The 27866-nt window shown below is 54.5% G+C and overlaps 1 protein-coding gene across 3 annotated transcripts in view; it reads left to right on the top strand.

The window, feature by feature from the left end:
- PADI1 (peptidyl arginine deiminase 1) overlaps positions 1 to 27866 on the top strand; it is a 46689-nt gene that overhangs the window by 9157 nt on the left and 9666 nt on the right. For 2 of the 3 annotated variants that reach the window (XM_073903283.1, XM_025856553.2), the window contains exons 1-11: positions 230 to 370; positions 17065 to 17245; positions 18437 to 18509; positions 19144 to 19205; positions 19600 to 19717; positions 19850 to 19975; positions 21544 to 21716; positions 21866 to 21969; positions 22343 to 22466; positions 22861 to 22968; positions 24211 to 24362. In XM_073903283.1, coding sequence (XP_073759384.1) covers positions 279 to 370; positions 17065 to 17245; positions 18437 to 18509; positions 19144 to 19205; positions 19600 to 19717; positions 19850 to 19975; positions 21544 to 21716; positions 21866 to 21969; positions 22343 to 22466; positions 22861 to 22968; positions 24211 to 24362 — 1313 coding nt within the window. In that variant the 5' untranslated portion in view covers positions 230 to 278. Of the gene's footprint in view, positions 1 to 229; positions 371 to 17064; positions 17246 to 18436; positions 18510 to 19143; positions 19206 to 19599; positions 19718 to 19849; positions 19976 to 21543; positions 21717 to 21865; positions 21970 to 22342; positions 22467 to 22860; positions 22969 to 24210; positions 24363 to 27866 lie in introns of those variants that run through there. The other variant, XM_073903282.1, reaches the window with a different exon arrangement.

Genomic DNA, 27866 nt, shown 5'->3' with positions numbered 1-27866 from the left:
TGGAGCCCCCGACTGAAGCCTCCGCTTCCCATCTCTCTGAGAGACCTGGGGCGCCTCCTCCCCTGGTCTCCTGGATTGGCAGGCCTGAGTGAGAGGGCTGGGCATGCAGCCAGGAGGTGGGGACTCAGCTTAGACAGCTAATCAGGTCACAGGGTGAAATTAAAAGGGAGGAGGAAAGCACCGACCCATCAGAACGCACCCTCCTTCCGGGCCACCTGGTGCCCAGGAGAGGAACTGGGGAGATAAGAAGTGCAGAGCCCAGGACCCAGGGGCACGGGATGGCCCCGCAGAGACCTGTGCGGCTGTCCCTGAAGAAGCCCACCTATGCCGTGTGTGTGGTGGGGGTTGAGACGTCTGTGGACGTTTACAGGTGAGAATTGAGAGGTACCCACCTGGCTGCCGAGGGCTGGGCCACACCGGAGGACCCCGAGGCCATGGGGTGGGTTCCTGGTGGACAAATCGAACACGTTGGAGGGTGCTGGTAGGTGGGTGTTCTGAGAGCCGAGCAGGTGGAATGGGATGGAGAGCCTGGGTATCAAGGAGGAGCTAGGGTATCAGGCCCGTCTTGGGGCTCCTTCTCTCCCGGGTACCCGGGGTCAGGTCTTTGGCCGCAAGTCCCTGGGTAAGGGTTCTAGTTCTGAGCCCCGGGCTCTGCGTTCTGACGTCAGAGAGCAACTGGTTGCGACATCAGAATGAACTGGTGCTCAAGACGGGGAGCAGCACCGGGCCTCCCTGAATTTCTCCCTCTGTTTCTTGCCAACAACCCTTCTGTCTGAGGTAGAGGTGTGGGGTGTGTGACAGCTCGATCCTTGGAGGCCGGCCAGGGTGATTGGGATCAGGAGCGAGTCTCAGAGGGATGATTCAAGGAGTTAATAAAGGACAGGAACCTAGAACAAGACCCGGGCTTGTTTTTGCCACGATGATGATGGTGTCGGCGGTGAGGGGAGCCATGGTGACATCTGAGGGGCCCCAGAAGAATCAGCTTCCCCTGTTGGCCCAAGTCTCTGACCTGTCCTGGCTCTGCCCAGACGGGGGCCCAGGGACCTGGCCTGGTCTCATTTTCCCCACCTGGCCACGGAGGGAGCTGGAGTTGGGGATCTCGGGGGGCTTTTCCAGCTCTGATACTCTCTCTGGACTCCATCCTGTCTGGAACTGTCTAGGGACTCCATTCCTGCTGGATCAGAGGGCACTGGAGCCCCAGCAGATGAGGGGCTCAGCGTGGGAGTCCCCGTCTCAGAGGAGGTGGGGGCTGGGGAGTCTGTCACAAGGTGGGATCTGAGCTCCCACTGCCTCTTGGGTCTCAGTTCCTGTGCTGTCCCAGTCTGGTTGAATGGCCTGGGGTCCCAGTGACAGGGCTGAGGAGGGGGAACCAGGACGCTTGGAGGCCAGACCTTGGCTCTGAGTCCTATCGGGAGCCCTGGCGTGGGGCTGGTTCTCTCGGATCTGGGTGGCCAGCCGAGGTCCCATTTTCTCCTCTCCTTTTAACATGGTGTTTCCCAGGCTTAGCAAACGGGAAAACAGGATACCCAGTTAAGTATGCATTTCAGCTAAACATCAAATAATGATTTTTAGTATGTCGTATGGGACATACTTAGTTTTTAAAAACCACTGCTTAGCTGAAATTCAAATTTAGCTGGACATTTGACTATATCTGGCCACCCGGCTTTAACACCAAGGGCAGGGGGGAGGGGTCACTGGTGGGCTCCCACTGTCCCGATTCCAGACCTCTGCTCTCATCCCGGGGGGTGGTTGTTTCTGGAAGGTCATTTCAGAAACTTAGGCCCTAAATGGTGCTGCTGACTAAGGCCAGAAGCATTTTCCTGGGAGCCAGGAGACACAGGTTCTGATCCTAACTCTGCTGCTGACTTGCTGTCTGGCATCGGCCGAGTCACTGGCCCTCGCGGGCCTCATTCCTTATCTGAGCCTCGACAGGGTGAGCTGAGTCCCGTCTTGAGTTCAGCGTGGGGGGTCAAGTGCCCAGATTCTGGAACTGGACACATGGGGCTTCTCATCCTAGCTCCGTTTGTGGCTGTGTGACCCTGGGCAAGCCACTGTCCTGCTCTGGGCCCTGGCGTCCTCATCTGACAATAGCACCGAGCTTAATGGGGTGGGAGGGAATAAATAAGACCCTGTGTGTGCAGGGCCCCTGGAAAGTGGAGGAGGTGCTCACAGCTCCGACGGTTCTGCGGGCCCCCTTTTTCCAGTACCTGTCCCTCCCGTCACGTCTCAGAGGGTGGGACAAACAGAGGACAGATGAGGCTGTGTGTGTGGTGGGAGCGGAGGGCAGTGCTGTCTGGGAGCCCCCTTTGGGATCACCAAGCACCGCAGCATCCTCCGATTCGGGCCCTGGCCCAGCTGGAGAGGGCGAGGAAGCTGCCTGGGTTGGCCACAGCTGCGGTGCTCTGGTTGACTCTGGAAGGGGGTGCCCCTTTGGGGTCCTGAGTGAGCATTTTGAGAGACCCCCACTCAACAGCCCTTTGGGAGCCTTCATCCTGGGCATCGGTCTTGACTAGGGACGTAAGTACTGAGGGTCTCTAAACTAGAAAACAGAAGTTTATTCTGCAGCAAGTTGGTTTAGAAGTAGACGTAAGGAAGAGCTTCCCGTCCATCCGGTCTGTGATAGGTAGAGAAGGGGGCATGGAATTCTCAGCCTGGGAAGGTTTGAAGAGGGGCCTGAAGGTCACCCAGGGCTTGGGATGGCCAGGATGATGAACTTGGGGCTCCTCTACCCCCATTGCCAGGTGTCTGGCTCCAGCTGAGGCCAAGCAGCGGGTTTCTACTTAACCTTGCTGATAGAGGGGGAAATCACCCCCCCAAAGAGGAGGTTTGCCAGTATCTGAGCTGCCAGGAGGTTAAGTCCCCCCAGGAGAGCCAGTGGGGGTGGGCATGTGGGGTGATGAATTTCCCCCAGGTGCTGTGTGGACCGTGTAGAGAAATATTTGTGTTTGGGGTAATTGTGTGCCCCAGCCCAGGGAACCCGTAGAAGTCCCCTAACCCAGGATGTGCTATAGATTCCCCGCCCCGCCAACTCTGATGGACTAGCTCCCCACCCTGACCCGTCACCTTAGCAAACTTGCTCTCTGTCCTGACCCTCCGGGTCTGGTCACACCGCCCTGGTTTTCCCTGTCCTTGCTTGGAGGTGGCCCCCAGAGGACGCATGTCAAAAAAAGGGGGGGCAGTGTGGGGAATCCACTCGTGGTGCAGTCTGGCCCTGTTTGCCCAGAGGCCCGAATCAGAGCCCCAGGCTAGAGGCCATAATGGATGTTTATTCTCTGGCACGGAGGAGAAGGCTGGCTGGGTGGGGGACAGAGATCCTCCTGGATCTCTCCCAAGCCTCCCCCAGCCATGCAAAAGCATCAGAGCAAAACAGACTCTTCTGATCAGATGGGTAGCATTTGGGGCGTCCAGGGAGGAGGGACTCTGGGGGGCCTCTCTGAGGAGCCAGAGAGAGGCTCCAGGCTGCTGCTTTTTCCTGGGGTTCTGTGTATTTCAAACAAGGAAAATGCCAAAACAGAGTTATAAAACCTGTGGTGTATATATTCTTAATGTTTACATTGAGTAAATTGATGCTTTTAACGTGCGCAGAAGTACAATGAAGCATAATTGTGCTGCTCACAGGATAATTATAGGATTGCTGCAGACACTAATTGGTAATGACTGACAGACTCCGAGAGCCGGGCCGGACCCGGGTTTCAAAGCCGGGTGAGGACCATCTCTCTTCCTGGCTCCATCCTGGGCCGCACCGCATTCCTTCATTAGAAGTAATGTTATGGTGTAAATGTGAGGTGCTTGGAGACCATGCGGCCAGGGTCCTCCCCACGCGCAGTGGGGTCTGGACATGGAACGGTGCAGTGTGTGTTCGTGGGACAGCAAATGTTGGCATCAGGGCAGATCTCCGAGGTCAGCCACTCTTTAATCCTACAGGAGTCCCTGCCTCCCTGGTCCCCCTGGCCACCTGCCATTTGAGACCAGGGGCCCTTCCCAGCCAGTTGCTCTGTCCTCCCCTTCCTGCCCCTCCCATCATTTCCGGTCTTGGAACCGATCCTCATTCTTCACCTTTGGTTTCCCTTCCAGCTCCCATCACGGCCAACCTCCAGCTGTCCCTTCTCCCCCAGTCCTTGCCCTTCCTCGCTCGGTGGGCCCACCAGCTGGGGACCCCGAGAGAGCACTTGAGGCGCTGGGAATGGGAGGGCTGCCCACAGGTGAGGTAGATTCCTCCCGACCCCAAGATGCTCTCCGAGTGACATGTTGTCCTCAGCTTTGCTCCGTCCAGAGAAGCTTCTACTCCTTTCTCGGTGGCTGCTAAGCAGCTGTTTAGCTCTGTCAAGTGGTCCTGAGGCTCGAAGATGTGGGTGGGCTGTGGGGCTAGAAGGATCTGGCAAATCCTCACCCAGCCGAGAACGTCAGCTACCGGGGGAGCCCAGGAAGGGGGGGGCCTCAGCTGTGGGCCTGGACAGGTGCCATCCAGACAGTGTGTGGGCGCCTGGCCCTCAGAGCTGTGTTCGGCCCTCCAAATGCCCCGGAGAAGCCAGTCACCCTGCATTGGAGTCCAAGGCCCCTTGAAGCCCTAAAAGTGCTCCAGCCCCATTGATGACCCCGCCAACCCCCAGCTGGGTCATGGGCACTGTGCTGGCAGAGGTGGGCTGAGGCAGGGTTGAAAACTCCACAGTCGTACCCTGCAGAGGGTGCAGCTGGTGCGGCCTAAGCCGGGCTGAGCCAAGGAGGCTGGGCCCAGGTTGCTCACCTGGGATGGAAGCCTGGGCACCCTCCTCAGTGGGGCCCTGAGGAGGAAGCCCTGTGGGGTTGGGGCCACCTGAGAGTCAACGCACTGACTGCTGAGACCAGGGTGGCTGGTAATCATGACCTCTCGCTGGGGGTCAGGCTTGTCCTTGCAGGCTGTGTGACCTTGGGCCAATCGCTTAGCCTCTCTGTGCCTGTTCCGCCCCTGCAAGTCGGGGATAGCATTGTTTGTTGTTTCTACCTGTGGCCTTGGCCCCCATTTTGCAGATGAGGAGTTTCATCACCCATGAAATGCATATGCACAGGCATGCTTTTCTTTCTACGGATGGGGAGCCTGTGGGTGAGAGGGAAGAAGTGACTCACAGGTGACTTCCCATCCACAGCTCTTGGGTCCTCGTGCAGGGAGGTTCTGGTCCCCGGCCCCCGTGTGCCTCTGCTCGGGAGGTCTGCGGCCTGAGAGCTGCTGCCCCTCCTCTCCAGCCCCCACTCCCAGGAAGAGCAGGGGTCCGCTTGAAAGGTCTGCCTGGCCTGGGCCCTCCTTCCAGGCCCTGGGTGTGCCCCTCCCTGAACAATGACAGGGCGTAAGCTACCCAAGATTGTTATCTCTGGGAAGGAAGGAAAGAAAGAGAGAGAGCACAGCCGCACCCTGTACCCTTCTAGATTTAGGAGGAAATGTCTGCCCGTGATGTGGGGTCTGCAAGGGGCCAGCCATTGCCCTCCCCCGACCACATTCAGCACCCGGGGAAGGTCTAAGGAGAAGGCCACACTGGGGTGGGGAAGCTGGGGGACCTTCTGGGGCCTTTGCGCCACGGCAGGCATTTAACAGATGCTATTGAACACCTGCCCTATGTCCAGGTCCATGCTGGGCTTGGCACTTGGAGGTGATATAGCCCATAGCCGCCGGTGAGGGACTCCTGTCTTCATCTGGGAGCGAAAAGAACTTCAGGAGGTGGATGTTAACCATCCACATTTTTGGTCAAGTAGGATAGTGAAGGGGGGTACGAGGGTTCTCTTATCCACCAGCCCTCTCTCCAGGATCTGCTCGTTCCCCATGTCTTTTGTGACCGTAATGACAGTGGGCAGCACTGTAGCAAGGGCTCATGGCCCTATCTCAACGAAGTGTCACAACAACCCCGTGAGATACGGACAACTATGATCTTCATTTTGCAGACAAAGACACGGAGACAGAGAGGTCGAGAGACTTGCCCCCAGTCACACAGCCCACAAAATGCTAGAGCTGGGATTTGAACCCAGGTCTACCTGATCCCAAATTCTGTGAGTTCAACCCCCAAAGACCTCATTGTCTGGGAATCTTCTGTGTTGCTGGGTCAGCTCGAGGGGTGGAGTGGGGTCAAGGCAGAGGTTGAGCTTTGGAGACAGTCCCAAGTGGGGTCACATCCCAGCTCAGCTGCTGTGTCTCCGTGTGTGACCCCCCCCTTTGAATTTCAATCCGTCTTCTGTAAAATGGGGAGAGGAATCCTAACTTCCCTGCTCAGCAGGCAGGGGCCAAGGGATGGAATTAGAATGGAATAAAAGTGCGGTGCAGACCATGGTATGCCTGCCCCGTGTGGACCCCTCGAGGACAGGGCCGGGGTGATTCAGCTCTGCCTGCCCCGAGCCCAGCGTGGTGCCTGATGCACAGCAGGTGCTCAGGGAATGCGTGTTGAGGCATAGCAGCCAGCAGCCCTAACTGGAAGCTCCGTGGGCCCCTGGGGAGCTGCTTTCTTTAGGACTGGAGCCTGGAGGGGGCTGGCCGGCTCTGTGGGACCGTCAGCCATGGCAGTTCTCGGCATCCAGCAGAAGCACCCACAGAGCTGGCCGCACCAGAGAGGACTTACTGGATCCCGCTGGCTGGCCCTATGGCATTTCTTGTGGCTTTGGTCCAGAAAACTTCAAGTCGAGGACATCTGGAAGGTGGCACCTTGGGGGCACCCAGTGGGCAGGTGTCTGGCCAGGTGTGAGGGCAGCTATCGGCTTGGCCAGCCCCGTCTGCTCGAGAGCGGCCCACTGGCTCACTCCTCAGCTTTTCCATCCAATTCTGCATTATTCTCCCCTCCTGCCTTTGCCTCTCCCCTGCACAGTGCCCTGGGCCACCCTCCAGGGCACACTAGTCCTTTGCCACTATACCCCCATCCCCACCCACTAGCTGGAGGCTGGGTCAGCACCATTCTGCCCTCCCTGCCCATACCCTAGGCTGGGAAGAGGGGCCCCAAACCCCCGAACTCTATCCCTGGGGGGCTGGTGAACTCTATCCCCAAGCGGCAGGTATAATGGAGGGCACGGAAGGGACTTCTCCAGGGCTGTTGTGTTTCTCCTTAGAGACCAGGTGGTAAGTTTCTGAGTAGTGGAGGTGAGGTGTGGCCTGCTGGACCCCAGTGGGAGGAAGCTTCGGGGAGCCAGGGTGCAGCTAAGCAAAAGGAAAAGCTTTCTAATTACCTGAGCTGTCAAAACACAAAGGGATGTGAGGTAGTGAGTTGTCTGGTACAGGAAGTGTTCAAGCACAGGGTCCCACGATGGGCAGGAGGCAGGCCAAGATGACCTTTGAGACCCTGTTCTGACCCAGGGCCTGGGCAGATACTTCACAGACTCATTGTTTTAGGGCCAGCGGGAGCCAGGAGGTCATGGGTGCTACCCTCTTGGCCTGCACCAACCTCATCCCTGCAAAGTTCAGGAGCTCGTGTGGGGAAGAGGGGGCATGGTTTTCCTGACTCGGTGCCCCACATGCTGCCTTGCGCTCCACACCCCCCTCCTCCATTCCCAAGGAGTCGTGTTGAGGAGGCTGTGTTGCAAAGTTTCAACACTTTCCTTTTCCCTTCCTACATTTTCCCCAACTAACTCATCCTTCCGGTTTCGGCTGGTGGCATGCTCAGGGAACACGCGTTCATTTTAATGTCAGCCAGGACAGCATAAAATAGGAGACAAACCTGCTGCTGCTTCCTCCCTTTGTCAGTTGTGTGACCCTACGGAAGTTACTTAACCTCTCTGAGATTTCTTCATGGGCTAAATGAGCACAGCAATGCATACCCGGGAGGGTAGTTGTGAGTGTAGATGAGATCGTGGGCGTCAAAACCTGAGCAGGTGCCTGGCGCATGGTAGGTGCTGGAAAGAGCCACCCCAGCGTACCCCTCCCCACTATTACCCACAGAACACACTGTCCTCGTGCCTTATCAGGTGGCTGGGAACTACCTGATGACTTGAAATTCCCCACCTCATGCTCTGTGCCTCCTTCTATGAGATTCTCTAAGAATTGACTCTGTTCTCCTTGCAGTCTCTTGATGAACCTGGTACACAGGCCCAGGTTTGGGCATGGGGTGTGGGGATGTGCACGAGTCAGGCAGGATGCTGCTCTGGGTGACACAGACGGACTGCGACGGGGCCCCGAGGAAGGTCTGAGCCAGTGCTGTGGGAACACAGAGGAAAGGACACAGGGAGCTGGCCCGAGTGGGCTGGGCTGTTGGGGGGCCCTGGGGTGAGGGATAGTAACGGTGGCAGTGGCACCGAATGCCTATTAAGCACCTGCTTTAAATGCATCATCTCATGGAATCCCCCCAACAGCTCTAGGAAGTAGCTCTTTGGATTATACCCATTTCACAGAGGAGGGAAATAGAGGCTCAGAGCAGTTGAGTGACTGACTGGCTTTGAACCCACACTCTACATAGAACCCACACTTCCTTCTGTAGAGAGGTGGCATTTGAAGTGGGTCTTCAAGAATACAGAAGATTCCGCCTCCCCCATCCCCATCCGCACCCCGCACCCCTGCAGAGGTAGGAGAAGGGCACCGGGAAGCAGAGGGCAAGGGGAGGGCACCAGCTCATCAACATCAACGTGGACGTGATGATAAAGACACAGTGGTTACATGTATGGTAATGACTTAGACCCTCTCATCTGAGGGGTGCTTTCAAATCCATTATTTCATTTGACCGTGAGTTTGGGTTGGGTCTGGGGGCTGCTCCATGAGACCCCACCGAAGGGCAGCCAGCCCGCCGGTGTCAGATGGAGGCTCCTAATGAGCAGCCCACAGCCTCCCACCCCTGCCTGTTACACCCCCCCCCCAAGGGCAACTCTTCATCCGTGGTCCCACCCACAGATTCGGGAGCCTGAGAGATGAGGAAAGGCAGTGCGAAACCCCTCTTCGAGGCCTGGGCATGGGTCAGGCGGAGGACCCCAAGGGAATGAGAATCTGAGGCGGCAAGTACCTGTCGGGCATAACCTGGGAACCTTCCTGCTACCAGCTGGGGGCCTGGGACTCGTGCCTACTTGCTCTGTGGGCAAAGGTTCTGGGGCCAGGCAGGTTGGATTCAAGTCCAGCGCAGCCACCTCCCAGCTGGGCAGTCCTGGGTTTCTGGGTTTCCCTGTCCTCATCCATGATGCAAGGGTTTGTTGAGCTCCTGGTCCATGCCAGGCACTGACCTGGGCGCTCAGGTGACAGTAGCGTTAGAGAGAGTAAAGTGGAAAAAAAATCCCTGCATTCTAGAGGGAGAAACAAGAGGGACAGGCAATAAGCAAATACGTCAAAATAAGCAGAATATGTCAGGGGCAATGAAGCTGGCTCACGGGGTTAGGGAGTGTGGGGTTCCTGGTGTCTTCCTATAACAGTGTCCTAACTTGGGCAGAGAAGACCTCGCTGAGAAGGAAATGAGGGGTGAGGACCCAGCAGATATCTGCGCACTGAACATTCTAAGCAAGAACTGCAGATGCAGAGGGTCTGAGGTGGGAGTGAGCTGGGCGTGCTAGAGGGAGACAAGGAGCCGGGTCTGTGGGGAGGGGGAAAGGGGGGCCATGTGGTCAGGAAGCCAGTTTGACCCTGTGGAAGGGTTTCAAGCAGGAGGGACACCAGAGGGCTTTTTTTTTTTTATTTTAAAGAGGACCCTTTTGCTGTTATGTCCAGAACAGACTGAGGGCGGCAGGAGAGGAGGCAGGAGACCAACCTGTTGTAAAAATCCACATGAAAGCGATTGGTGGTCTGCCCCCGGATGTTAGCCGTTGGGGAGGTGAGAGTATCCGCTCTGGACGTGACATGAAGGTGGAGTCGTTAGGGTTTGCTGGGGCGCTGGGCGTGAGTGCGAGGGAGAGAGGGGACCCCAGAGTGAACCCGAGGATGGGGCAGCCGGGGAAGGTCTTGGGCGGGCCTGGATGGGGCAGGGGTGGAGAGGTAGGAGTTTGGTTTTGGACGCTGTAAATTAATTAGTTAAGTAATTAATTCATATTGTTGGTTTTTAGAGTAGAACTTCTTATAAAAATTATTCCAGTATAGTTAACATACAGTGTTTCAGATACACAATATAGTGATTCAACAATTCTATACATTACTCAGTGCTCATCAGGATAAGTGTGCTCATTAATCCCCATCACCTATTTCCCCCATCCCCCCTGCCTACCTCCCCTCTGGTAACCCCCCGTTTGTTCTCTACAGTAAAAAATCTGTTTTTTAGTTTGTCTCTTTTTTTCTCGTTCGTTTGTTTTGTTTCTTGAATCCCACGTATGACTGAAATCATATGGTATTTGTCTTTCTCTGACTTATTTCACTTACCATCATACCTTCTAGATCCATCCATGGCAAGATTTATTCTTTTTTAATGGCTGTATAATATTCCATTGCATATGGAATGGAATATTATATGCATACATATACCACATCTTTTTTACTCATTTATCTATCGATGGACACTTGGGCTGCTTCCATAATTTGGCTATTGTTGATAAGCTGCAATAAACTTAGGGGTGCATGTATCTTTTCAAATTAGTGTTTTTGTGTGGCTTGGGTAAGTACTCAGTAGTGGAATTACTGGATCATAGGGTAGTTCTATTTTTAATTTTTTGAGGAACCTCTGTACTGTCTTCCAGAGTGGCTGCACCAGTTTGCATTCCCAGCAACAGTGCATGAAGGTTCGTTTTTCTCCACATCCTCACCAACACTTGTTGTTTCTTGGGTTTTTGATTTTAGCCATTCTGACAGGCGTGAGGTGATATCTCATTGTGGTTTTTTTCTTTAAATAATTTTTTATTGTTATGTTAATCACCATACATTACATCATTAGTTTTTGATGTAGTGTTCCATGATTCATTGTTTGTGCATAACACCCAGTGCTCCACGCAGAACGTGCCCTCCTTAATACCCATCACCAGGCTAACCCATCCCCCCACCCCCCTCACTGTGGTTTTGATTTGCATTTCCCTGATGATGAGAGATGTTGAGCATCTTTTCATATATTTGTTGGCCATCTGTGTGTCTTCTTTGGAGAAATGTCTGTTCATGTCTCCTTCCCATTTTTAATTGAAGCATTTGGTTTTTTTTGGCAGGGGGAGTGTTGAGTTGTATCAGTTCTTTATATACTTTGGATATAACCCTTTATTGGATATATCATTTGCAAATATCTTCTCCCATCCAGTAGGTTGCCTTTTAGTTTTGTTGATTGTTTCCTCCACTGTGCAGAAGCTTTGTATTTTGATGTAGTCCCAAGAGTTTATGTTTGCATTTGTTTCCCTTGCCTCAGGAGACATATCTAGAAAAATGTTGCTATGGCTGATGTCAGAGAGATTACTGGCTATGCTCTCTTCTAGGGTTTTTATGGTTTCTGGTCTCACGTTTAGGTCCTTAATTCATTTTGAGTTTGTTTTTGTGTATGGTGTAAGGAAGTGGCCCAGTTTCATTCTTTTGCAGGTAGTTGTCCAGTTTTCCCAACATCATTCGTTGAAGGGACTGTCTACCCAGTGCATATTTTTGCCTCCTTTGTCGAAGATTAATTGACCATATAATTGTGGGTTTATTCCTGGGTTTTCTCTTCTATTCCATTGATCTTGTATCTATTTTTGTGCCAGTACCATACTGTTTTGATTACTACAGCTTGGTAGTATATCTTGCTATCTGGAATTGTGTTATCTCCAGCTTTGTTCTTCTTTTTCAAGATTGCTTTGGCTCTTCAGGGTCTTTTGTGGTCCATACAAATTTTAGGATTATTTGTTATAGTTCTGTGAAAAATGCTGTTGGTATTTTGATAGAGATTGCATTAAATCTGTAGGTTGTTTTGGGTAGTATGGACATTTGGGTGGCTCAGTTGGTTAAGCGACTGCCTTCGGCTCAGGTCATGATCCTGGAGTCCCAGGATCGAGTCCCGCATCGGGCTCCCTGCTCAGCAGGGAGTCTGCCTCTCCCTCTGCCCTTCTTCCCTCTCATGCTCTCTCTCTACCATTCTCTCTCTCTCTCTCTCTCAATAAATAAATAAAAATCTGCTGTCTTAGGACGGAATGTTCTGAATATATCTGTTATATCCATCTGGTCCCATGTGTCATTCAAAGCCACTGTTTCCTTCTTGATTTTCTGCTTGGATGATCCATCCATTGATGTAAGTGGGGTGTTAAAGTTCCATACAATTATTGTATTACTACCAATTACTTCCTTTATGTTTGTTATTAGCTGCTTTATGTATCTGGGTGCTCCCAGGTTGGGTACATAAATATTTACAATTGTTGTATCTTCTTGTTGGATTGTTCCCTTTAGGAGTATATATGGACACATTAAATTTAAAGTGCCTGTTAGACACCCAAGGGAGATGTTCAAGAAAAGCAATTAGCTATCAGGGTCTGGAGATGGAAAGTAGGGGTTCTAAGCATATCAATGTGGCAGGTGGAGATCATCAAGGGGGTGAGTGTCACCAGACAAGAGGACTGAGCACCAAGCCCTGGGGCCAGGTGGGTAGGAGCCAGCAGGGACACACTCATAGGAATGACTGCCTATTGCTGAGTGCTATTCTAATTGTGCATTCTGGAACGGAGGGGGTAGGGGAAACCACAGAATGGGTTCGGAGACCCAGTGAACCCACTGGGAGCCGGACCGGAGCTAAACCCATTGGTTACCTGACCACTAAAATCCTCTACTCTGACTCACAGGTGGACATGACATGTGGATCTCCTGAAATTAGCCTCAGTTCAGAGCCAGTGTCCAGTAAAGCTGGAAAAGTCCGATTATTTCCTTTTCCCCAGTGTACGTTCGCCTGGTTAAAGGCTGTGAATTCCTTTGGAGAAGGCTGGGAGAGAGGTGAATAGAACGCACTTTTAGTTGTACAGGAGGGTCCTTCCCCAGGAGGACCTGATTGTCCATTTTATAGGAAGTTTATGAGCCTATTGCCAAACACAGCCATGATAGTATTTATTAATTTTTTTATTTAAAAAATTATTCATTTATTTTTGAGAGAGAGAGAGCACACGCGCATGCAAGCGCACGTAAGGGGAAGGGGCAGAGGGGGAGAGAGTCTCAAGCAGACTCTGTACTGAATGCAGAGCCCCATGCAGGGCTCAGTCTCATGATCCTGAGATCACAACCTGAGCCAAAATCAAGAGTCGGTCACTCAACTGACTGCGCCACCCAGGTGCCCCGCCATGACAGTATTTGAAATTAAACTCTATATGTTTACAAGTAAATAAATTATATTGAAAAAAAAGACAATAATCAGAATGCACCGCTTCCTTACTATTTTATTACGCTCTACCAGGATCTATGCTCCGTGATCATTCACCTCTGTATGGGAGAAATAATTATATACGGGGTGCTATTGTATTTCTTTGTAACTCTGAGTTCAATGATGTTGCATTGGTAACTTGAAATTGGCCATTGGTGGAAGTCTCTAGACCATGGGAATTGGCAAAGTCTACAAATCAGGACTCCCATTTATTTATTTATTTTTTTTGATGAAGAAAAGGAGATGAACGCAGATTAAATTTAGAAGTGTGTTACGTTGTGATTGGCACAAAAAGTGAGGGAAGTGTTCGTCCAGCATTAGCTGGCTCAGCAGAGAAGTTGCTCATATCACCACCGATGGAGTGATGTTTATCTCCACGGCTTCGCTTTCATTTTATTCTTGAACACAAACGAAAGTATCAGTCCGTGTTTATGTCACGCATCAAATTTCATGACGACAAATTTTGGGGGGAAAGAACGAGCAGATTGGGATGTAACTCCATTTGTGGAGTTGTGGTTGAATGGCCAGCATGGTTTGGCTGTGGTTTTGAGAAGCATTCTGTAAGAATTGGGGGGATTTATAGGATTTACAAGTAACTTTATGATGAAGAGTAACATATATTGTACTATTGTTAGTATACTGCGTGCTACACACCATTTGTATCAGTAAAACTAATAACCAACTTAACTATCCCCTCCCCCCCCAACTGCTGGTGGTTAACGGGGGCCAGCCCGCTGCCTGGGGCACCCTGCAGTTAGGAGGGCAGGGCAGCAAGGAGAAGCCTGGGGAGGAGAGGAGAGCCGTGTGTCCCAGAGGCCAGGTGGGAAGTGCTTCAAGGAGGACAGCCGATCATCTGGGTCAGATGCCCCTGGCGGGTCTCCAGAGGAAGAAGAGAAGGGACCTCTGGATTTGGCACCACAGCAGTTTCAATGGCACAGCGAGGAGGAGGGCCTGACTGGCGGCAGGTTACAGGGACAACGGGGAGACAGGATTGGGCAGCCAGCATGCAAAACTCGCACAACTCCTGAGGCGCTTCCCCGTGGAGGAAAGGAGCCGAAGAGACGAAGGTGTGGGTGTCCGAGCTGTCACCTCCCACCACCTCTCCACCTCAGGCAGATGGGTTGTAGGCAAGAAACGGAGGGAGAAATTTGGGGCAGCCCAGTCCCGTCCCCGTCTTGGGCCCCAGTTCATTCTGATGCTGCACACCAGTTCCTCTCGGATGTCAGAACGCACAGCCCTGATCCCGAAGCCCAGACCCCAAAGCCTTGGGGCTCAGAGCTGGAGCCCTTATCGGCAGGCTTGAGACCAAAGACCTGACCCCAGGGCCCAGGAGATGGAGCCCCAAGACGGGCCTGATACCCTAGCCCCTCCCTCCCCGGGTCTCCAGCCCCCAGAAATGTTGTCAGGCTGTGGGCAGTGGCAAGGGTCACCTAAGGTCAGTGGTCAGGAATCTGAGTGGGACGCGGTCAGCCGCGGGAGTGCAGGGGCAGAGTGGGGAGGAGGGAGGGGGCTTTCTGGGCGCTGGGGCGGTGCTTAGGCAGTCTGAGGGAGGGGAAGGTGTGTAGAAATGTTGAGCGGTGCCAGGGAGTGACCGTGAGGTGGGCTGGGGATTCTGAGCCTGTGACCAGGAAGGGCCAGGGCTGCCCAGAGGGGCTAGAGAGGTGTCCGCCCTCAGTGGTTGCGGGTCCCGGCGGGGCTGGGGGCTCGATGGGGCTGGCGCGTTGGAGAAGTGAGCTGGCTGGTTGGCCGGTGGTACCGGTGGGGCTGCGGATAGGGGAGTGTGTGGTGGGCGCAGTTCTCGGTAATGACAAAGTCCGGGGTCTGCCCGGGGCGCGGGTGGCTGAGGGCAGGGGCCAGGCTTGCTGGAAGAGGAGGTCGGTCAGGCGCTGAGGCGCCAGGGTCTCGCCCATCACCCAAGGGGCTGCTGAAATAATAAGTGGGGGCAGCAACACAGGAGAGTGGCAGGAGCTGACCCCCTCCAGGAATGGGGGCAGAGTGACAATGATGTGGCAACGACAGGGAGGAGCACGCCGGACCCCTGCCCACCTCTGGGCCCGGGGGTAGGGGGAGTGGGGGGGAGCAGTGGCCACCACTGAGAGGGCTGCGGGGCGGGGGGTCCCTGCCCACTGCGGGGAACAGGTTTCTGTGGTAGTATGAAGGTCAAGGACACACTCTGAGATGTGGTTGAGGCCACCGTGCGGGTGATGGTCTGTGGGACTGTCTGGGAGTGGGGGCGGATGGGAGATCGGGTCAGATTAGAGGATGAGTGTCTGGGGTACTTGGGTTCCTATGGCAACTGATTAAACAAGGATGAAAGGCATGCAGGATGGGGCTTCCCGAAGGTACCACGGCGCACGGGGATGTGGGGTGGTGTGGGTGGGTCTTGCCGGCAGCCTGCAGGGACCCAGGGCCCTTCTCCGCCCCGGCCGCATCTGTAAAGTGAAGAGAGTGAAAACTGTCTTGCCGAGCATCAGGGAGCCAAGCGCTGAGTAGGGCTTGGGGTTGTAACTATGACCACCGTCAACCATTGTCTTTGGGGGCAGTTTGATGGGCACAGGTGACCATGGTGGGGGCTGTGGAAGGGTGTTTGGTTTTTCCAGAGGGTTTAATGTCTGGGTGGGTTCTCAGGGGTCCAGGAAAGGATAAAGGCCGGAGGATACATCAAAGGACCCCTCTGGCCCAGCATCTTTGCCGTCAGGTGGATGTCTAGTAAGTGGACTTGACCTTAAGTGGTGACCGTGAGGCTGATGGCTCTGTCCTGGGGAACAGCAGAGGGAGAGCCCTGACACGCAGGGGAGGGAGAAACACGGACACTTAGTGCTGTTGTCCAACTTCCCCTCTAGGGTATGGGCTCCACGTGGGGGGCCTAGCTATCAGAGCAGAGTGAGAGGGATAGGGAGGAGGGGGAGACGGAGGGGGCAAGGTGCAGCATTAAATGGGGTGATGGGGGCTCACTGAGAAGGTGACACTGAAGCAGAGCCTTGAAGAGGGTAAGTGAATGAGCCTTGTGGACACCTGGGGGAAGAGCATTCTATGCAGAGGGAACAGCCACTGCAAAGGCCCTGAGGCAGGACAGACAGGCAGCTTCATGGAATAGCGGGAAGGTCAGTGTGGCTGGAGCAGAGTAGGCGAGGGGGAGCATCGTGGGGAGGAGAGGTCAGGGAGGTGGCAGGGAGCAGATCACAGGGGGGCTTATAAGCCACTGTGAGGACTTTGCCTTTTACTGAGTGTAATGGGAACCACTGCTTTTGTTCTGCCGTGTGCAGAACAGACAGGCGGGGGCCACAGGTGGGTCTGCAGAGACCAGTGAGGAGGCTGCCCAGCAATCATGTGGTGATGGTGGAGGTGGTGAGAGGTGGATGACCAAGGGGGTTTCCTATTGGATTGGAGAATTTGGAGGCATCAGAATGGGAAGCCTTGGCATGGGGGTTGGAGTTTGTCCAGGGGTTTGCTGTCTCTGCTCTCTGGAGCCTCGGGGACCGCTGTTAGAGGGGGGTTGTTAAATGCTATGGTTTGGCCCCATACTCCGCTCCCTGGTGTCTGTCTTAGGTCCTAGGTTCCACATGGGGTCCTCCGAAAGGGCCCTGCCGCTAGAGCAAAGCCCTATGTTACAGGTGGGGAGGCTGAGGCCAGAGGACAAGACGAGGTGCCCAGGGTGGGTCCTGTGGGAATCAGTGGAGAGCTGGGATGGAGCCCAGGCTGCCTGGTGCCCAGTTGGGCTGGTCTCCTGGCCAGTGGCAGTCCCCTGCCGCTCCCCAGTCCAGCTGTTAGGGGGTGCTGTTTGTGTAGCTTGGCAGCCCCCACCCGCTACCCCACTGTGGTCTCTCTCCTGAGCCCCCTGGAAACTTGCCTCTCTCCTTTCTGTCAGTGATGTGCCCAAGGGGGCCAAGACCTTCAGAGTCTCTGGGAGCCCCGGAGTGGAGGTTTTCATGGTCTACGACCCAGCTCGGGTGACGGTGCCCACAGGCAAGTCCCACTGGCCCCTGGACACCAACGTGGAGGTGACCGTATCCGTGGATGCAGCCAGTAAGGACTTACATGATCTCAAGGTAAGAGGCCACATCTCCACAGTCAGGGGCCGCGTCTCCCACCCCCCTGCACCCAAGCATAACCCCATCGCATCACCCCTGCACCACCAAACCCCATGAGGCTCTGACACCTGCATCCACGCAACACATCTTGATGCCACAGACACCCTGGACATGCACGTCCACCCCAAGGCTGCAACGTCACCCATACACACACGAATGAATACTCCCATAAAAACAGCCTGCCTACTCACCCCCTCAAATTCACAGGCACCCTCACATGAACGCCTGTGTTCAACCTCCACACAGACCCCAAAACAAGCCCCGTAGCAGGCAGGACTCTAGCGGCGGCCGTGCACACGCATGCGCGCATGCACAGAGATGCAGGTGCCCACCGGGATGTGCACCTGTCCTCACCTCTAAGGAAGGAGAAAGACTTCTCTTCCCTGGACAGCCCCCTCATCACTCAGCCCCAGACACCGACCACACGTACAGTGACCCACGGGTTCACTGACATGGCCCTTTCTCCCCCGACAGGGAAAAGGCAGACTGTGTAGCTATTGAGAGCAAGGGTCCTGGAGCTTGCCATGGGTTCAAATCCCACCTCCCTGGCTTACTAGCTGCATGCCTGCAGGGAGGGCCGGGAGTGGCCTCATTGGGAATAGGTCTGGTCTCCTGGGGCCATCTTGGGAGCTCACTGAGATGGCTTGGGTAGAGCCCTTGGCATGGGTTCCGGACCATGGGAAAAGCTCTGTGACCATTAGCTTTTATTGGGAGTGGGGGTGGGGGCGTGTGGTCATTATTCCCATTTTACAGATGAAGAAACAGAAGCCTACACAGGCTGAGTAACTGGCTGATGTCAATGGCGTTAGCCGTTCCTCCCCTCATTCCTCCTCTCTGACATCTCCATGGATTCCTGAGGGTCCAGCTGCTCCCTCTGGGACCCTCCCTGCCCTACTCAGCCCTCCTTGCTCCTCAGCCCGGCCCTGGAGCCTGGGAGGCATCCACAGCCTCTCTCGCTGGGGAAGGCAGCTCCAAGTCCAAGCCAGGAGCCCGGGAATCTTGGACCTTCTGCAGCGGGGAGCACCTCGGGATGGCCAGGCCTCCCCTGCCTTGAAGCAGGACTGGCGGGGGGGGGGTGCCCACGGCCCCTTGCCACTGCCATCTCTGAAGGGTGGTCGTGCTGGCTTAGGGCTAATGATGTCCCCACAGGTGAAGGTGTCTTACTTCGGGCAGCATGAGGGCAGTGTCCTGGGCCACAGCATGCTCTACCTCACTGGCGTCGGTAAGTACCACCTCCCTGGCTCCCTGTATATCCCCCCGCCCCCCTCCATGTTGCCTGTTTGAAGGTCTTAGGGGAACCCCTGAGTGCAAGGCCCATGGCCATCTTCCTCCACCTCGAGGAACTTCTTCAGAGGCCTTTAGTTCAGTCAGGGATGGAGACCTAGCAATACTTAGGGCCACCAGAATCTAGAAACTGCACAGCCCATGGCCGACAGCTAGACCCACCTTAGGCCTCCTTCCTCCGGAGGCCCACCTGTCATACCACTGGAACTCTAAGAGTCCTTGCTAAATCTCAGAGAGCCGCGAGCCGCCTTCAGCCAGAGCCCTGGCTGCTGGCTCCGACAACAGTGGAACCAGCACCTAGAGCCTCAGCTCGTTTCCAAGGGCCAGGGGGAGGGCCACCGAGAGCTAGCAATTCAGCATGCACAGATGGGCAATACATTCAAGAGCCGGAGACCGGGTCCCTCCAACATCCAGAACCACAGGGGGTGGCCACGTGGCCTCCCGGGCATTGGGTGTGGTCCCCAGAATGGGTCTTCCTGGGTCTCGTGGGCGAAGCTCACCTCGGCCTGGACATCATGGGCATGGAGGCGGGACTGGGCGAGCCTCTGGTGCCCCTCTCCACTCCTTTACAGACCTCTCCCTCGATGTCGACACGCATCGCACGGGCAAGGTGAAGAGGAGCCACGGCGACAAGGTGACACTCTCCTGGCCACCCTAGGCTGGCAGGGTTGACAGGCAAAACCTCTGTCCCCCAAGCAGGGACAAAGCTCAGTGGGCTGGTGAAGGTTGTTTCTGGAACACCCTTCCTCTTGAAGGAGTGATACCACCCTTCCTCCTCCAGTGCCATGCCTGGGTGGGGCCACCATGTATGGTTGCATAGGTTGTTCACTACACAAGTGCGGGGTGGATCTGGGTCTAGAGACCTGGAACTCCAGTCCCCACACCTATGATCCCTCTTTAGATCTTGAAGCAAACCCAGAAAACAGAAGTCTCCATGTTAACAAAGGAGCCAGCCCTAGCCAGCTCCAGAGCCCCTTCTCCAGGCCCTCTGGGTCCCACTGACCCCAAAGCCTCTTGTTTTGCCACAGAAAACCTGGCGCTGGGGCCCCGAGGGCTATGGGGCTGTCCTGCTGGTGAACTGTGACCGGGACAGTGTCACATCCAGAGGGCCTGACCTCACCAACAGCCAGCTAGCATCACTGGACGGTATGTGACAGAGGGGTGTGTGGGGACGTCCAGGGCAGTGGCCTGGGGCAGTAGAGGCTGGGGGAAGTGGGGGAGGGGTAGACTGTTGGCGGGGTGCAGGGAGGGCTGTCTCAAGGGCGCCATTCTCTGCAGACCTACAGGACATGTCCCCCATGGTACTGAGCTGTGACGGCCCAGACAGGCTCTTCGACAGCCACAAGCTGGTCCTGAACGTGCCCTTCTTGGATTCCAGAAGAGTGGGGGTCTTCTGTGCTAGGGGTGAGTGGCCTGCTGGGGCTGCGTTCCTCCCGGCTCTGCTCATTCTCTGCTTCCCAAACTCTTTTTTCTCTTATACACATCCCCCCCACCCCTCCAGCATCTTCTATACTTGCCTCTACCTCGGATGAACAGCCACCCCAGCAGCTCACAGCATACTACCTAAGAAGGAGGTTCGAAAACGAGTCCCATTTTATAGAGGAGGCCACTGAGGTTCAGACGCAGGAATCCACTGTCTCTAAGTCACACAACCAACGGGGAGTGGAACAGGCATTCGAACCCAGATCTCTTAAGCACCAAACCCCTCCTCTTTCCACTGCCCGCCCCCCCCACCCCGGTCAGGCAGCACGGGATGAGCGCTGGATGCACCCCCGGCTCTGTCCGGACTGGGTGAGGTGGGAGCGAGAACTAGCAAAGCTGAGGCCCAGGCCAGCTCTTAGAACCGAACAGAACCTGAACAAAATATGTTCAGATTTTATATATCAAAATCTGTGGCTTAAAAAAATATGCCCATCCTTAACCCTGAGCTGCCTTTACTCGTTTTTATAAATAGAAAGAGGCTTTTCCTGCCCCTTTGTTTCTTCCCCCCTTACCTTCTGTTCAAACTGACCCAGAACTTGTTCTGGCCGCCTGAACCTGGCAGGAGCCAGAATGTTCCTCCTCGTGCACCACTGGTGGAAGTTTAGGCACAGAGCCCCGCTTGGAAACACTGGGACACCAGAACGTAAGCAAAGTCTCAATCAGTGAACAGATAACCTTTCAAGCCCTGAATGAGAGCATGCCAGGGTGACCTTTCCCAGACAAGCCTCAGAGGAGGGCAGAAGAGGGCAGCGAAGAAATTACTACAGGCCAGGGGCTTTTAAAAAGAAACAGAGGTGAAATTCACATAACAGGAAATTAACCATCTGAAAGTGGACAGCTCCGTGGCACTTAGTTCCTCTTTGATGCTCTGCTACCACCACCTCTATCTAGTTGCAAGACCGTTTCCTCACCCCCACGTAAAACCTCGCACCCGTCACCGTCACCTGCCACTCCCCATACCCTCTCCCCCCACCCCCCAATCCTAGGTATCGTAATCTGCTTCCTGTCCCTATGGATTTACCTGTGTTGGATACTTCCCTGTAAATGGAATCATGCAGCATGTAGCCTTGTGTCAGTTTGCATTTGATTTTCAAGGTTCGTCCACATTGTAGCATGCGTCAGCACCTCACTCCTTTTGATGGGTGGAAAATGTTCCCTTAAATGTAAGAACCACAGTTTGTTTATCCATTCATCGGTTGATGGACGTTTGGGTATTTTCCACCTTTTGTGCGGGCTGCTTTGATCTCTTTATCTGATTTAAAGCTTACGCTGACCTCCTGAGAGACTGTTGGCCCATTTTACAGATGGGGAAGGGAGGCTCAGAGAGGCTGAGTCACTGAGCCAGGGTCACACAGCTTGCACGCAGTGGGGCTTGAGGGGAGCCCCAGCAGATCTAACACGAAGGTGGCTCTGCCCCAGATCCCTGGCCCCTGGTTTCCTCCCTGCCACCCCTCGTCCCAGTGCCGGCCCCCGACTCTGGTTTCCCCTAGGCGGGAATTCTCTGGAGGACTACAAGCAGGTGCTGGGGCCTCAGCACCTGTCCTATGAAGTTGAGCGGCAGCAGGGGGAGCGGAAGATCAGCTTCTTTGTGGAGGGACTCACCTTCCCTGACGCTGATTTCTTGGGGCTGGTCTCCCTCAGTGTCAGCCTGGTGGACACGGAGGTATGTGCAGTGTTGGGGGCTGGGGTGGAAGCTGAGGGTTTGGGGGACCAGTTTGGAGTCTCTGGGGCTGGGCAGGCGGGGGTACTGGGGGAACTTGAGGCCTGATGGGGCTCCCCGCAGGGCCCACTTAGTCCTCATTTCCCCCCCAGACCCTGCCTGAGGTGCCCCTCTTCACAGACACCGTGGCCTTCCGCATGGCCCCGTGGATCATGACCCCCAACACCCAGCCGCCCCTGGAGCTGTATGCATGCAGGTGAGACCTCACCCCTCCTGCAGCAGCCCCACCATCTCTGGACTAGTAGAGGTAGGAGCAGAATGCTGTGTCTGCCATTGGGCTCTCACTCCCTGGACGGATACGTTGAGGTCACCCACGGGTGCAGGCTGGACTAGGGAGAGCAGCAGGCTGGCTTGGGCTGGTCAGCCCCATCCTGTGCTGAGATCACTGGCTCCAGCATCGGTGTCCCTGCCTCTACCGTGTCCTGCCTGTGGGACAGCTCGGATTGAGTCCAGGCAGCGAGGCTAGGCTCTGGTTAGGCAGCTGGTGGTCCCAGGAGTGGGGTCGGTGGTGGATGGGACCAAGGTAGTCAGAGGTCGCTATTATGTTCCTCTCTCCCTGTGTTTTGCAGCGTGGCAGACTCTCACGGCCCAAATAAGAAATTTCTGGAAGACATGTCTGACCTAGCGTTGAAAACCAACTGCAAGCTGATCATCTGCCCTCGGATTGAAAATCGAAATGACCGCTGGATCCAGGTGGGCGCAGGAGCAGGGGGGGTGGCCCGGGACGCCTGGGTCCCCATCCTTTACCCCGACTTTGGGAAGTGGGGCCTGCACAGGTTCCTAAGCAGCCTTGGCCTCCCAAGAAAAGCCAGGAGTCTGTCGGGGGGAGCGAGGCACAGGCAGCTTCGGGAAACACGTTCCCACTGCCCTTATCATCCCAGTCTCTCCAGTTTCCCCCACATGCTTGGGTCCCAGACAGAGTCCTCTCCCAGTTGGGGTCCCGAGAGGCCTCACCTGTAACCCTGACCCATGCACACCCAGGTCTTAGGGAGCATCTGTGGCCCCGCCCTGGTCCAGGTATGAGGGGATCACCCCGTTTGGAAAATCACACTTGGGGACACCACCGTGATCTCTTCTCCCCTCCTAGGACGAGATGGAGTTTGGCTACACCGAGGCCCCTCACAAGTCTTTCCCGGTGGTCTTTGACTCTCCCCGAAACAGAGGTCTGAAGCATTTCCCCTATAAGCGGATCCTGGTATGTGGCAAAGGGTGGAGTGGAGGTCCTTTGGGGGGGCTCCTCCCGTAGGATTTCACTGGTCCTGGTCCTTGTCCTTTAGCGGGGGCTAAAGGACACAAGTGGTGGGGAAATGGGGAGTCAGGGGGGAACTGGGATAGAACATGCAAATGACATGCAAACAACATGCAAACCCCCCCTGTTCTGGGAAGGGCAGGCCACTAAAGTCCTCCTGGGGAGCCCTTCTCCCCCCTGTGGGTGGAAGTCAACAGAGGGGTCAGCCCTAGGGAGACCAAACTGCATCGTGGGGGAACGCGCTGTTAGTGAGCCCTCATGACTCTTGCCTTTATGAGGTGGGGCCTATTTTCAGATAACAAATGTTTTCTGAACACCTGCCACGGGCCAGGCCCCATGCTGCCTCTCACGCACAGGATGGGGACGAGAGCAGTGCCAGCAACCATGCGCTGCGTTCCAGGCACCCGCCCCTAGCTTTGCACGGTCACTTCTCGAATCCCCAGTCCTGTGGATAGCTGCTGTGTTTAGCCCCTCCTTCTGGAGGCTCAGAGAGGTTAAGGAACTTACCCTAGGCCAAGAAGCTAGTGGCACCAAGAGGCAAAACCAGAGGGACTGTCTCCACGGTCCCACCACCGAACTGAACTGGCTTTGGAGGTGGGCCTGAGGCCTACAACTCGCCATCTCTGCCCGTTTCCCAGCCCCCACACCCCCGGCACTGGGACAGTGCCCGCATCCAGGTCGGGGCAGGGAGGGGGAAGTCCGGGAGCTCACGGGAACGCGGAGCAGGGCATTTACCTCAGCCTGGAGCGGCCGGGGCCAGGTCCCAGCGCAGGTGACAGTGAGCCCTGCAGGGTGAGTCTGCATCAACCAAGGGCCTGACCCTAAGCCTGGGCCTGACGTGGTCGGGGCATTCCCTGTTCATCTCTGCCCTCATCTTTACTCTGTCCCCCCTTCCACTTGCCCTGCGTCTAATTTGCCGTTCTTTTCCTAGCTGGAAGTGGAAGCAAGATTTTCACCTTACACTTCAAAATATTGTCTAGTTTCCACTTGGATTTCTTCTTTGACCTAAGGATTCTTCAGAAGTGTATTGCCTGATTTCCCAACATTTGGGGATTTTCTTGTTATTGTCCTGTTGCAGACTTGGACTTTAACTGCATCCCCCCACCTCCCCGCCCAAGAGGTGTCACTTCCTGTCCTAACTGACCCCTCCTTCTGGGGTGGGGGGGGGGCTTGCTGGTCCTCCCTTAGGGTCCTGACTTCGGATATGTAACCCGGGAGATCCTGTTCGCTGGCGCCTCCAGCCTTGACTCTTTCGGCAACCTGGATGTCAGCCCGCCCGTCAGAGTGGGCGGCAAGGAGTATCCCCTGGGCCGGATCCTCATCGGCAGCAGCTTCCCCAAGTGAGAGGCCTGGCGGGAGGCGGGAGGGCGTAGGGATCCCCGCAGCATGCACCCTCCAGCTCCCTCACCCCAAACACAAGTCTCCAGTTTGAGAAGAGGTCTTCATTCCTGCTCGTGGTCCTGGAGTCAAAGACTTCGAGTCCTAGAAACTTAGATTTAAAGTCTCATTTCTCTTTGGAGAAAACTCATGAACTAGAAACCCATGGTCTTTGGGCCTGCCTAGTATCTCGTGAGCTTCATTAGTCACCAGCTACATATATAGGGGGAGGCCTTACATAAAAAGCCAGATTTCTAGTTTCTTTTGAAACATGAGAATTGTCGGGGAGGGGAGGTGACGCACAATGTGGCGCGGAGGCAGGAGATGGACCTGGTGACCTCTCCCAGTAGGTCAAAATAGCTGCTATTCTAGCAACAGCTTAAAGGGCCCAGGGGTCACCAGGTGGCTGCTGGTGAATGAGTGGCTAGGCAGGACACTAGGGTGGCAGAGGTGACTTGGTGGGTCCCACCCTGGCCAGTTGTCATCAGGCAGGAAACAAGGTATATAGGGGCTAGTGCTTAGACAGGTGACAGTATCTGCTAAGTCCTGCTGAATGGGTCCCCACCCTGCCTGCAGGCAACCGAAGAATGGGGTGCGCCGTCCGGGGCTGCTGGCAGGGTCCTTGGCTTCCTGTCTGGAGATTAAGCCCGCCAAGGGCACCAAAGGCCACCTTCTCCTTTGTGTGTGGCCAGGCCGTCATAGGAAGGTCACCCAGGCTTGAGTGGTGACCCTGGCAGCCTCGGGGTTGTGGATCAGGGGAGGCGAGGTTTCCTGGCACCAACCCCAGGCACATAGCTGGGTGCCCAAGCTGGATGCCCGGGGCTGAGGTTGGCTAGAGCGAGAGCAGTGCTCACCTTGCTGGTGACTCATGCTCAGACACTAGTCGGGGACCTGATCTCGCCCCCAGCCCTGGAGGCGGAGGGGCCTGGGGGCCTCCGGGTAGTCCTCCTGTGCTTCAGGGAGGGACCCAGGGGGAAGGAGCACAGGCTTTGGAGCACAGATGGGCTTGGGTTCGAGGCCTACCTCTGCCATCTACTAGTCATGTGTTTTGGGGTATACCACCTAAGCAGCACTTACTATAGTGCCTGGCACATAGTAGGCACTCAGTTAACTCATTTGAAGCTACTTATTTTATGCCTACTCTGTGCCAGGCACGGTTGAAGATACTAGGGATATATCAGTGCGCAACAGATACATTATGAAATGAACAAATTATTTTATACTCCATGCCTCAGTTTCCTGTCTGTGAAATGGGTCTATTAAAAATCTCTGGGCTAGCTATATAATCAGCACTAGTGGGGATAAAGAATTCATGTTAACTGTCTTCTGAATGTTCAAGTGTTCTTTAGCTGGGCCCCCAGCAGTGGGTCTCCTACGAAGCAGGTTGGAACTCATTAGGCAAAAGTTATTAATCACCTACTATGTGCCACGAACATAAGGATTTACCCTCATTTAATTTAAGGATTAGCCTCATTTAATTCTTAGAAACAGCCCTATGAGGTTGGGACGATTATTATCCCCATTTCACATATGAGGAAGCTGAGGCTCAGACAGGGGAAGGGAGTGCACTCATTTATGTATTCATTTACCTGATACTGTTAAATATTTATTGAGACTTCCCATATGCCAGGTCTGCGGCCCTGGATAAAAAAAAATGTTCTGGAAGCTCCCAGGTTCAGAGCAAGGACTGGGGATAGGAAGGTGGGGGCCTCCAGTGCAGCTGTGACCCAGTCCACTGACCCTTGTAAAGATAACCAGGAGCAAGGTCCTTGGTAAACAGAAGGGGTCCCTGAGGCTCAGAGAGGTACAGCTACTGCCTAGGATCATACAGCAAGTTAGCAGTATAGTCAGAATCCAGAACTCCCCCTTGGGCCCCACACTAAAATTTAACACTCAGGCTGAGGTCCTGTGTTCCTGTCTTGGCTTCTTTCTGACCTCAGCAGTGGACAAACAGCCAACCTATATTCATTCTAGCAGGGAGAAACAGACAATAAGCAAAACTAATAAATAAGTAGATAATATAGGGTGTTAGATAAAGGAAACCCTGGGGAGAAGCTGACATTTAAACAAAGCCCTGAGGGAAATGAGGGAGTTGAAGATGTGGGTATTTGGAAGGAAAACGTGCAAAGGAGTGGAAATGGTCATTGCAAAGGCCCTGAGGCAGGAGTGTGTTGGAGACATTAGAGGAGCAGCAAGGAGGTCCATGAGCTGGAGCTGAGTGAGCAACGAGGGGCACGGTCGGGGATGAGGTCAGAGAGCTTAGCAGGGCAGAGTTCAGATCATGACCTGTGCCTGTTATTTGTACATACATCATAGGGGAATCGTGGACCTTAAGCAAGATACTTAGTACTAGGAGCCTCAGGCAGGCACACACTAGGTGCTCAGTAAATGTCCTGTCCATTCTCTGTTTGGGTTCTCCCCACTCTGCTCCCCATATTTAAAAATCATCTTTAAGCAATTCTGCCCCCTGGTGGTGGCTTTGATGTGCCTCCCAGCGCAGGTCTGCATGCTTCCCCCTCCCTCAGCCTCACGTGTTCCTGATTCTGCTCATGAACATGTTCTGGGGTCTCGCTCTTCTCCACCATCTCACTTTAGGAAGTCTTTGTAAATTGCCAGCACTATCTTAAAATAACAGAAATACAAGAAAAATATTTTCCACAGTCCTATCCCCCGGATCAAATCAGTGTTGTCATTTATCATTGCTTGTTGAGTCTACGGCATATTTGAGTGATAGAGACCATGGACTATTACACAGCTGTTCAAAAGCATATCATTCACAAACGGTTTTTGAGCATCTGGTATGTAAGAGGGGCTAGGAGCCCAGAAATGAACGTAGACAAAATCCCAGCCCTTCTGGAGCTTAGATTCTGGTAAGATGCCAGGCAATACACGAGATAACAAGTATGCCAGATAGTACCAAATGCTGTAAAGAAACATAAATCTGGGAAGAGGATTGAGGGATGGTTCAAAGGCCTCACAGAGAAAGAAGGCCTCATTTGAGTTAAATCTGAAGATGGAAGTGAGCCATGGGGAGATGGAGAGTGCGCAATAATTTCTGGTACAGAGAACAGCATGTGCAAAGGTCCTGAGGCAGGACTGTACCTGGTATGTTCAAGGGGCAGCAGGATGTCAGTATGGCCAGAACTGAGCAGATGAAGAGGGGGAGTGGAAGGAGGGAGTTGTCGGGGTTGGCAGGGGCTATGCGGGTCATTGTGCGGACTTTGCACGTACAGCGAGGGAGACAGGGGTGGTGGGAGGGTTTTGTCTGGAGGAGGGAGGTGATCTGACATATTTAAAAGCCTCCATCTGGATAGACTGCAGGGGAGCAAGGGTGAAAGCAGAGAGACCAGGGAAAGAGGCAAGCCACTAGAATTCCTTCTTTCTTTTTCTTTCTTTCTTTCTTTCTTCCTTCCTTCCTTCCTTCCTTCCTTCCTTCCTTCCTTCCTTCCTTCCTTCCTTCCTTCCTT

The sequence above is a fragment of the Callorhinus ursinus genome, unplaced genomic scaffold (assembly GCF_003265705.2).
Source record: "Callorhinus ursinus isolate GAN/ISIS: 27379988/994484 unplaced genomic scaffold, GSC_fseal_2.0 scaffold18, whole genome shotgun sequence".
Lineage (NCBI taxonomy): Eukaryota > Metazoa > Chordata > Mammalia > Carnivora > Otariidae > Callorhinus > Callorhinus ursinus.
Note: the sequence above shows the minus strand (reverse complement) of the source record. Positions and strands in the feature narration are given on the sequence as shown.